This window comes from Anomaloglossus baeobatrachus, chromosome 2 (assembly GCF_048569485.1).
Source record: "Anomaloglossus baeobatrachus isolate aAnoBae1 chromosome 2, aAnoBae1.hap1, whole genome shotgun sequence".
Lineage (NCBI taxonomy): Eukaryota > Metazoa > Chordata > Amphibia > Anura > Aromobatidae > Anomaloglossus > Anomaloglossus baeobatrachus.
In genome coordinates this window covers 737,186,966-737,199,465 of record NC_134354.1, presented here as the reverse complement: position 1 = coordinate 737,199,465, position 12,500 = coordinate 737,186,966, and the positions used below count along the sequence as shown (strand labels likewise).

Here is a 12,500-nt window from a genome sequence, read left to right as displayed (position 1 = left end):
TTTCTCTAAATTTAGACACTTTTTGACCAAGGTTTCTGCGAAATGTGTTTTGTGCCTAAACTCGATTATGTAGCGGAAATTAATGACATTGTGGACAAAGCTTAAAATTGAGAGTACAGCCACGGAAATCTCTATAGACCCAACACGTCAAAGTTGGTTACCGTTAGGCTATGTTCACACGTTGCGTTTTTTCTCTACAGCAATATCTACTCATAGCAGTAAAAAAAAAGCCGGGTCCAAAAGGCAGGTTTTCCTGCATTTTTGCTTTGGTTTTTTTGGCTGCATTTTTGGTGCCATTTGTCTACAGTGTATGTTTAAACTCAAGTGTCGTTCATCACAAAAACGGCAAAAAACACGGCTGCCTTTATTGCTTTCAATGGTCAAAAAAGCAGCAAAAGCGCTGAAAGACTTGACATGCTGCTGCCTTCAGAAACCACATTTTGCTGTTTTTTTTTTTATTTCAGTCAAGGGGAAAAAAAAAGCAATTGTGTGTGCATGAGATTTTTGGAATCTCATCTTTTACTGGTACTGTAAAAATCAGCTGATAATTTGCATAGGGCTTCTGAAGAAAAAAAACCCTGCAAAACTACAATGTGTTAACAGCCACTTTAGACAAAAGACTGATTTCAAAACTGGCTACTTGATGTTTACAGGGGTCCTCCAGTCAGATATCTGGGAGACAAGAATCTAGCTGCTCAGCATAAATGAGCAATTCTATCTACAAGTGCATCTCAATAAATTAGAATATCAAAAAATTAATTTATTTCAGTAATTCAATACAAAAAAGGAAACATTATATAGAGTCATTACACACAGAGGGATCTATTCCTATATATTATATAGAGTCATTACACACAGAGCGATCTATTCCTATATATTATAGAGTCATTACACACAGAGGGATCTATTCCTATATATTATATAGTCATTACACACAGAGGGATCTATTCCTTTATATTAGTCATTACACACAGAGGGATCTATTCCTTTATATTATATAGAGTCATTACACAGAGGGATCTATTCCTATATATTATATAGAGTCATTACACAGAGGGATCTATTCCTATATATTATATAGAGTCATTACACAGAGGGATCTATTCCTATATATTATATAGAGTCATTATACACAGAGGGATCTATTCCTATATATTATATAGAGTCATTATACACAGAGGGATCTATTCCTATATATTATGTAGTCATTACACACAGAGGGATCTATTCCTATATATTATGTAGAGTCATTATACACAGAGGGATCTATTCCTATATATTATAGAGTCATTACACACAGAGGGATCTATTCCTATATATTATATAGAGTCATTATACACAGAGGGATCTATTCCTATATATTATATAGAGTCATTACACACAGGGATCTATTCCTATATATTATATAGAGTCATTACACACAGAGGGATCTATTCCTATATATTATATAGAGTCACTACACACAGAGGGATCTATTCCTATATATTATATAGAGTCATTACACACAGAGGGATCTATTCCTATATATTATATAGTCATTACACAAAGAGGGATCTATTCCTTTATATTATATAGAGTCATTACACAGAGGGATCTATTCCTATATATTATATAGAGTCATTACACAGAGGGATCTATTCCTATATATTATATAGAGTCATTACACACAGAGGGATCTATTCCTATATATTATATAGAGTCATTACACAAAGGGATCTATTCCTATATATTATATAGTCATTACACACAGAGGGATCTATTCCCATATATTATATAGAGTCATTACACACAGAGGGATCTATTTCATGCGTTTAATTCTGTTAATGTTTATGATTTGGGTTTTCATTGGCTGAAAGCCATAAAGTCATTATCTCAGAAAATTAGAATATAAGATCAACTGAAAAAATAATTTTACATTCAGAAATGTTGGCGCCTACTGAAAAGTCTGTACAGTAAATGCCTCAATACTTGGTTGGGGCTCCTTTTGCATGAATTACTGCATCAATGTGGCGTGGCATGGAGGCGATCAGCCTGTGGCACTGCTGAGGTGTTATGGAAGCCCAGGTTGCTTTGATAGCAGCCTTCAGCTCGTCTGCATTGTTGGGTCTGGTATATCTCATCTTCCTCTTGACAATACTCCATAGGTTCTCTACGGGGTTTAGGTCAGGTGAGTTAGTTGGCCAATCAAGCACAGTGATACTGTGGTTAGTAAACCAGGTATTGGTACTTTTGGCAGTGTGGCAGGTGCCAAGTCCTGCTGGAAAATGAAATCTCCAAAAAGCTTGTCGGCAGAGGGAAGCATGAAATGCTCCAAAATCTCCCGGTAGACGGCTGCGCTGACTTTGATCTTGATAAAACACAGTGTCTACACCAGCAGATGACGTGGCTCCCCAAACCATCACTGATTGTGGAAACTTCCCACTAGACCTCAGCAGCTTGGATTGTGGCCTCTCCACTCTTCCTCCAGCCTCTGGGACCGCGATTTCCAAATGAAATGCAAAATTTACTTTCATCTGAAAACAACACCTTGGACCACTGAGCAACAGTCCAGTTCTTTTTCTCCTTGGCCCAGGTAAGACGCTTCTGGTGTTGTCTATTGGTCATGAGTGGCCTGACACAAGGAATGTGACACTTGAAACCCATGTCCTGGATACGTCTGTGTGTGGTGGCTCTTGAAGCACTGACTCCAGCAGCAGTCCACTCCTTGTGAATGGATTTTTCTTAACAATCCTATCAAGGCTGTGGTTATTCCGGTTGCTTGTGCACCTTTTTCAGCCACACTTTTTCCTTCCACTCAACTTTCCATTAATATTCTTGGATACAGCCAGCTTCTTTAGCAATGACCTTTTGTGGTTTGCCCTCCTTGTAGAGTGTGTCAATGACTGCTTCTGGACATCTCAAGTCAGCAGTCTTCCCCATGATTGTGCAGCCTACTGAACTAGACTAAGGGACCATTTTAAACGCTTAGTCTTTGCAGGTATTTTGTGGTAATTATTCTAATTTCTGAGATAATGACTTTTGGGTTTTCATTGGCTGTAATCATTAACAGAAATAAACACTTGAAATAGATCCCTCTGTGTGTAATGACTATATAATATATGCGTTTCCCTTTTTGAATTGAATTAGTGAAATAAATGAACGTTTTGATGCTATTCTAATTTATTGAGATGCACTTGTATGTGTATGGCCAGCTTAAAGGGGTTGTTTTAAGTCCTTCAGTGGGTAAGATTGCCACCTGCTTGATAACTTTGCCATTTATTTAATATGATAGTGTTAAGCTCATTGCCAAAGTTACCAGCCACCCTGTGGTCTTACTGTGCTTGGTTCTCTAGGTTAGGAACCAACGTCACTTGCAGGCTCTATGTCTTAAAGCTTGCCCACTGGTAGGATCATCGGATCTGACCAGCTCGAGTCCCCTGGTGATTCTCCAATGCTGTAGCGTCAACGCTAACGCTGAGATAGCACAGGTCAGTAAAGTGGGGAGACCATGCCACTGGTCCTAGGTGTCAATCTTCAGGAGCAGAGCTCCCCCTGACAAGCAGGAAGCTGGGAGGCAGAGGAGCAATGCGCTACTGACAAAACATGAGAAATCCCTTTAAATGCACGCTATTCAGAAGTGTTCGAGATTTGGCCAACATCTATAGGGTTCAGTGTGGCTTTTCCTGTGGATCTATGGATTTATGTGAAAATCCACAGCAAATTGAGCGTATAGGCTTGACCAGAAATGAGGAGCAATAGCACGATAGGACAAGATGCAATTTGCAGAAAGTGCTATAGCGTCAATTTATTGCAGTGATCACAAAATGACAGCAGCCAGATCCAATACATCCCGGTAGTCACAGGCACGGCGTTCTAGATTGGACGCTCAAATCGTACCAAACAGTTTAGCTAGACCTCGCCACTTATGTACCATATATTTCAGAGGTAGGAGACCCCCTCAATGAAGGACCGTCACGTCAACCGAAGAATACAGCTGTATCCCAGCAAGATGGGTCCAAATCATTGCATCGGTGTGCACCAGTCGGCGTGAAAAACGTCATGCTTCAGAAATTGACGATCCAGCCTCCTCCTCGCTAACATCTAGATTGCTGCACTACCAGAAAAAAAAAAAGAAGATTGTCCATTTGCAGGATGGACAGCTGACAAGGTAGAAACCCAATCTGGCTGTACACGGCAGAATGTTATCTTATGTAATACAATAGTACGAGGATATAAAAAGGATGGGCGCTAGATAAACAACGCGGTAATTGCGTCAAGTCTCACCGAAACCATGATCAAAGTTTCCCCATCAAACAAGATGACGGATTAGACAAAGTCGATCCAGCTGGCGATAAGGAGGACACGCTCTCCGCTGAGGCCGATTAGATAGATAATATATGGTGCACGGTTACGAGGCGTTTATATTCCGACTCATTCACCATGGAGACCTGCGGAGGACCCAAAAACACCAGAGAGGATATGAAGGGTTAACCGGCTGAGCCAGGGGATATTTGCAGGAGCTGGTCACAGCTGAGGACAGCAGTTGTTTCGCTGTCTACCAGACAGCTGTTCAGTGGGCCTCTTCTATGGAGCGTTACACCTCATCAGACCAGAAACACGGGGGTTAGCGAGTCTCCGCAGCCAAGCTGTGCCGCGCAGACACAACATACTGCTGCTCTGATCCGGGCAGTCATCCTACTGCCCCGCACCATGAACGTACAATCAACAGGTCCAATGGAGCTAGGCAGTGCAGACATATCATAGATTCAATCTGTGCTGACGCACAGGGGCCCAAGAGGTTGGGGGGCCATTACCACCTCCAAAGCAGGTGGCATTGTGCATTTTCATGAGATCTAAGGCTGCAAAGGGCCCATATACTGTTCTTGCACAGAGGTCCTTTTCGGTCTGTGCCCGCTAGACAGGGCTGTGGAGTCGGTAAGCCAAACCTTCGACTCAGACTCAGACTCAGACTCAGACTCAGACTCAGACTCAGACTCAGACTCAGACTCAGACTCAGACTCAGACTCAGACTCAGACTCAGACTCAGACTCAGACTCAGACTCAGACTCAGACTCAGACTCAGACTCAGACTCAGACTCAGACTCAGACTCAGACTCAGACTCCTCAAATTCTCTTGCACAGGCTCCGACTCAGGCTCCGACTCAGGCTCCGACTCAGGCTCCGACTCAGGCTCCGACTCAGGCTCCGACTCAGGCTCCGACTCCTACATATATTGCTTAGTTAGGTGAAAAATTTATTGTAGTACATGAATATGTGTATGTGAACATCAGACATTTAATACTTTTTATGATACGATAATCAAGATATTTGGATAGAACATAAAATATATTTATTGGAATACAACTTTAGAACACAAAAAACTGTAAAAAATTGTAAATATGTAATACACTATGTAATATACAGTAGATTACATATATATCTTGTGTGTGTATATACACTGTGTGTATATATATATATATATATATATATATATATATATATATATATATATTACATATTTACAATTTATTAGTTTTTTGTGTTCTAAAGTTGTATTCCAATAAATATTTTATGTTCTATCCAAATATCTTGATTATTGTATCATAAAAACAATTAAATGTCTGATGTTCACATTGTACTACAATAAATGTTTCACTTAAATATAAGCATTATACTAAATGTTATTATTTAGTAAAATATTCAGCACATTCTGCATTGCACTCCTGTCCCCAATTTATTATATATTTTAGGAGTCGGAGTCGGTGCATTTTATACCGACTCCGACTCCGACTCCACCAAAATGAGCTCCGACTCCGACTCCGACTCCACGACTCCGACTCCGACTCACAGCCCTGCCGCTAGAGGAGCCAGGTATTTCCTTCTCACCAAACAAGAAATATTTTTCCAACCTAAGATGTTGCTCCTTCAAAAGTATTGTAAAGTAAAGTGGAATAGATTGGGGCCATATAAAAGTTATTACAGCGATGACTTAAGAGATTTACAACTTTTTTTTTTTTACACCCTGTATAAAAAAAAAGAAAATATCAATGGGCGTAAATAATAATAATAATAATAATAATAATAATAATAGAAAGTCTGCTTTACCGTATTACTTTGTTTCTATCCTACAATTTAAGGCACACCTTATTGGTTTTCTTGGAGAGGAGTGAAAATTACATTGTAACTTGCCAATATGTTTTTTCCTTTTTAAATAAAATAGCATATTTTTCGGATTATAAGACACTTTTCCTCCAAAAATTTGGAGGAAAATGAGGAGTGTCTCTTAAAATCCGAATGTAGCTTACCAGGGGGTGATTGAGAGTTTTCACAGGAGGCAGGGGCTCTGTGTGGTGGCTGGCGGAGCTGCTGTGCGTGGTGGAGGCGCTTCTGCTGTGGTCGGCGGCGGCAGCTGGCGAGGTACAAGCCATTCTGACAATGTCAGTGGTAAGGACTTCAAATAATGGCGCACAGGGTCCGCGTGTGCACAGATGGAGCTCTTGGCTCAAGAGCTCCATCTGCGCACGCGCTGCTTCCGGGCGCAATTTGTTTGAATCACATCTTCAGCATAACCCATGCCTCGCGGCCCCCCTCACAGAACAGAGCCAGCATGGAGCAAGGCAGAGCCAGAATGGGGAAGAGCTAGTACGGAGCAGAGCAGAACCAGCACGGAGCAGAGCAGAACCAGCATGAAGCAGAGCAGAGCCAGCGCAGAACAGAGCCAGCGCAGAACAGAGCCAGCGCAGAACAGAGCCAGCGCAGAACAGAGCCAGCGCAGAACAGAGCCAGCGCAGAACAGAGCCAGCATGGGGCAAGGCAGAGCCAGAATGGGGAAGAGCTAGTACGGGGCACAGCAGAGCCAGTACGGAGCAGAGCAGAACCAGCACGGAGCAGAGCAGAACCAGCATGGAGCAGAGCAGAGCAGAACAGAGCCAGCACAGAACAGAGCCAGCGCAGAACAGAGCCAGCGCAGAACAGAGCCAGCGCAGAACAGAGCCAGCATGGGGCAAGGCAGAGCCGGAATGGGGCAGAGCTAGTACGGGGCACAGCAGAGCCAGTACGGAGCAGAGCAGAACCAGCATGGAGCAGAGCAGAGCCAGCATGGGGCAAGGCAGAGCCAGCATGGGGCAAAGCTAGTACGAGGCACAGCAGAACCAGCATGGAGCAGAGCAGAGCCAGCATGGAGCAGAGCAGAGCCAGCGCAGAGCAGAGCCAGCGCAGAGCAGAGCCAGCGCAGAGCAGAGCCAGCAGCCCCAGCACAGCAGTAAGACACAACCAGATTATAAAACAGACCCCATATATATATATTTTTTACCTTTTTTCCCTGTAAATTTGGGGTGCGTCCTATAATCTGGTGTGTCTTATAAAACGAAAAATACGATATGTAAAAAAATAAATAAAATAAATCCAAACATTTACTGTATGATTCACACTCAACATCCAGGTGACATCTTTGGTATTCAAGAAGCAAAGCGGTTTTGTAAAGTGTTCTGGGTGAAATTAAAGCCTCGGTCAGGCAGACATCCATAGTCTATGGGCAGGGACACAAGTCTTATCTTTTTGCAGAAGGATTTCTGGTGAAGGAGGGAGAGGGGTGAACAGAAACATGTTTTGGTTGTTTTTTTTGGTGAGGGGGGTAAAATTGATTTGGAGTGAGATCAAGCTGGCCCAGTAAAATAAAGAGTCCTTCAAAAAAGAAAAAAAAAAAAACAAGGAGAAACTTCGAACACAACAAATGCCACACTGATGGTAAAAAGCTGTATGGGCAAAGCACGGCTGAAATTTAGATCCAGCACATGGACAAAAACCGGTCTGCTTTTTTTTTCGCTCTTTCTCATTCGCAAAAGAAAGAAAAGGAAATTTGTGAATGAGTCTTCACTGACATGTAGAATCTGCCTGCACACGGGGCCCGCCTGCACACGGGGCCCGCCTGCACCACCGAATCGCTCTTGCACTTAGTTCCCATTTTAACATTTTGACATTCAAACATCAACTTCCAACAGGCTTGCAAAGGATTACCTGCGCCTGTGAAGACCAAAGCAGAGCAATGCAAAAAGTGTAGACTCCTCCAGCTACAAAGCGCAGACGATTAGTAAGGAAATCTGGTCAATACCTAAAAGTCTGAAATCTACAGGTTCTGGCTGTATTGTTACTAAAGCACCAAAATAACAAAAAATACTAAACGAAACTTCCCACACCACAATTAGTAGAGTATAAAATAAACAACATTTTGCCTTCTGTTACTACAACACTAAGATCGTAAGAGACGAATAAGAAACAACTTACAGCATAAAAGACATAAGAGACAAGGATTTTATTGTAACCGAAGGTAAAAAGTGGTGAAACAAAATTAGATAATTGGCTTTAGCTACCTGATTAAAACAAATTTTATATTTTATAATATATATATATATATATATATATATATATATATATACATACATACATATACACACACACATTATATATATATATATATATATATATATATAATAAAAACCAAGTATATTATGCACATATTGTATAGCATCTAGTAAAATTACAAATTGTAATACACAGCTACAGGTTACTACTAATATATACAAAATTATACATGCACTATATGTATATTATATATATATATATATATATATATATATATATATATATATTATTATAATGTATAATATAAATACATGTAAAGATAATATATAATATAAATATATGTAGTTGTATAATATAAAAATATGTAGAATTATACAATATATTTATATTATATAATATAAATATATCTAAATTTATATAATAAATGTATTAAGTACGCCTGTATACTTATGATGTGGAATAAAATGTAAAAAATTCCAGAAGACTTGGAGTGCCGGTCCTTTGTTCAAGTTAAATTTATATAATATAAACATATGTAAAAAGTATAATAAATATATTGTAAAATTATATAATATAAGATAGTTATATTATATAATTTTACATATATGTAAAATAAATATAAATATATGTAAAAATTAAAGTAAAAATTATAATGTAAATATATGTAATTATAATAAATATATGTAAAAATTATAATAAATATATGTAAAATTATATAAATCTAAAATTTATATTATATAATTTTACATATATGCAAAATAATATATGTAAAATTAAAGTAAAAATTATAATGTAAATATATGTAATTATATAAATATATGTAAAAATTATAATAAATATATGTAAAATTATATAAATCTAAAATTTATATTATATAATTTTACATATATGCAAAATAAATATATGTAAAATTAAGTAAAAATTATAATGTAAATATATGTAATTATATAAATATATGTAAAAATTATAATATATGTAAAATTATATAAATCTAAATATATTTATATTATATAATTTTACATATATGTAAAATAAATACAAGTAAAAATTATAATGTAAATATATGTAATTATATAAATATATGTAAAATGATTCTATTATAAAAATATGTAAAAATTAATAAAATAAATGTAAACATTATAATATAGATTTAATAGACCCTTTGCTGCTTAATGTTTAAGATTGTAAGCACCTATGTGATATTGTAATCAAAACCACATTGTAAACTTGTGATAATTTTGATGAGTGTCCAATGTTAATAAAAATTATAAGTTTTTTTTTAAAAAAAAGAATATAAAAATAAATGTTAAAATTATAAGGTGTTTGTAATTCTCCCAGAAGTAGTTGTATTTAAGATTAAAAATCCTTTGCAATGCCCCCCCTTGTACATACCAAGCCATCCAGATAATAAAGGAAAACTGGAGGCCACACCAAAAAGTGTACACCAATTATTTATAAAGCCCAATTGTGGGCAATGTTTCAGTTCCAATATGTGAACCTTTCTTATGCATACATAAAGTACAAGTACCCCTTCATTTAACATCCTCATCCGCAAACAGCTCAGTAAGTGATACAGCACTGGAATCGGGGTCTCTGTCTCTACATCATGCTGCTCTCAGATGGGGGAGCAAAAATCTGGTGACAGATTCCCTTTAACTAGGTCATTTAGAAAATGCATTAAAATTAAATCTTCCCCCCAAAAAAAACTAAATTTTAAGTGTTGCGTGCATATAAAAAACATGTTTACTATAAATTACAATTAAACAAAAATAAAAATCCATAAACAATAAAAAAAAAAAGCAAAAAGAGGGAAAAACTTACTGTGAAGAAGAGCTCCATCACTCTGCTGTCCAGGAGGGATTCACGCCAGGACTCAGTCGGCTTCAGCATCACATTTTGGGAGGACTCAAACATCGCTATATAATGTCTGCCCAGTTATCTGGTGTCAAGGTCAACAATAACATTCCTGCAAGCCTTTAAAGACGGGAGGGGAAAAAAAAAAAAGCAGGAGCCGAGGGTACAGCAGCATCCACTACACAAGAATGCAATGGAAACCGGCTTTAAGCCTCTTCACATACGCTGCATAATTCATGCATGAGGCCAAGGAATAAAAGGTATTAGGCCGTGATATCAGAGAATGCGGCAGGAATGCTAGATAACAGTTTGATCATTATTATGCCGAATGCCACCATCATACAAGCACTTTGATAAGCAGGGGGCTAATGTGACAGGAAAGGGGGCACACGGCAGCCACACGACAGGTGCAACAGTTTATGCAAAACAGCAGCTTTTTTCGCCTCTTCTTCATTACTTTGGTATTAATCTCCACTCAAGAAAACACATGCGACATGATCACACTTTACAGGGGGCTTCACTGCTCAGAAGCTGGTCTGCTCAACTTATCTGGGCAACGGAGCCGAGATGATAAGAAAGGAAGGAAGACTTATTTATAGAAGTGACGGTAACGAGGAGATGACAGACACGGCACGGCACCTTCTACTAGTTTTTCCCTGTTTCCATCAATGTAGATTAGGGGATATTTTTGCACTCAAATTGCTTTATTTTTCTGGAGTGGTGAAGCCGCTTCTAAAATATACAATGTTTTTTGTTATTTAATCTCAGAGCAGAATAACATAGGGCAAGAGAGAGTGCAACTTCTGCAATGTGTCACTTATTAGGCTGTGTGCTGTAGTTTCAATACAATCAGTGTTTTATCAGCAGGAGATCAGCACTGCAGGACTAGGTTTCACATGTAAGGCCCATTTCAGACATCAGTGATTCTGGTATGTTTGTGCCTTTTTTCTTATATGTACCAGAATCACTGACATACGTAGACCTATTATAATCAATGGGTCTGTGCACACATCAGTGATTTTTCACTCACCTTGTCTCCGTGCGGCGTACACGCGTATCCGTGATTGCCGCACGGAGACATGTCCGTTTTTTTCTGGCATCACTGATGTCCCACGGACCACGCAGTGGTGTGATCCGTGTGTCATCCGTGAAACACGTGCCAGAAAAAAAATATGTGCTTATAAAATAAAAAAAAAAAAAACATTTTTACTCACCCTGCTCCAGCAACGCTCTGTGCTGTCTGCTGCTTCTGAGCCACCTCATTACTGTCGTGCATATTCACGAATGCACAACACAGCCGACCTGGAAGCAGCTGCTGCGGGGGTCAGCGCTGGCCGGATGCTGCACCGCGGGAGCGTTCAACACCAAGGACAGCGGGAGCGCGCACAGGTGAGTTGATCGCTATGTGCAATCATGGACTACGGAGCCCGGATTGCACATAGACAACCCACGTGTGCCGTGAATCACGGAACACGGAGGGACATGTGCGTGTTTTACACATCTGTGAAGAACGTCTGTGTTTTTAACAGGCCTAGACTAGTCCAGATAATCTGTATAACCCCAGCCCCCTCACGGTCTGGTAGCTTGCCGACAATGTACACAGGAAGCTGCCAGTTAGTGGTGTAGCTGGGGGTTATACACAGTTTTCACTGTAGGAGACCTATAAGACTAACTAGTCCACCAAATTTAAACAAATTCACTGGCTTAGTGGACATGTTCGATTTAAAATAGAACTTTTATTATTCTCACTTGAAAATGTGTGCACCATTGCTTTAAGCTGTGCGTCCTCGCGCAACTATCATTTCGCAATACAGTTCTACAGCATAAGCCTCCTGATGTGTCTCCTACATGCAAGGGGGGACGAAACGCGCGAGGCAGATAGTGTACACAAAGTCAGAATGGTATCTGCAACCTGGCAAATGAATGAGAAAAGATAGGAGCTAGATCTAGTGATCACAGCAGAGGTGTGACCACAGAAATGAGTATTGCTGCATATAGTAGGTGTGGATAAGTAAGCATATGTGGGATTAAAGGAATCGGTCATGTACAATATGCGTTCTGACCTATCAGCAGACGCATGTGTGCCCTAATTACACCTCCCTACTCATCCTTGTGTTGTAAAATTGTGTAATATGAAAGTAAGAAAAAAATGTTTTATTACTTCCATATTTCCTATGTAAATAGCAGAGCTCGTTGCCCTATGGGCGTCGCATTGCCCTGTGGGCGTTTTGAATACTTTCCATGGTATCACGGCCCTGTGGGCATGATACCATAGATTCACATGAGCGACCCCCCCCCCCCCCATC

The 12,500-nt window shown here is 39.3% G+C and overlaps 1 protein-coding gene across 1 annotated transcript in view; it reads right to left on the bottom strand.

The window, feature by feature from the left end:
* XPO4 (exportin 4) overlaps window positions 1-12,500 on the bottom strand; it is a 185,530-nt gene that overhangs the window by 76,927 nt on the left and 96,103 nt on the right. Inside the window, exon 7 of the mRNA XM_075337399.1 lies at window positions 10,162-10,274. Coding sequence (XP_075193514.1) covers window positions 10,162-10,274 — 113 coding nt within the window. The remainder of the gene's footprint in view (window positions 1-10,161; window positions 10,275-12,500) is intronic.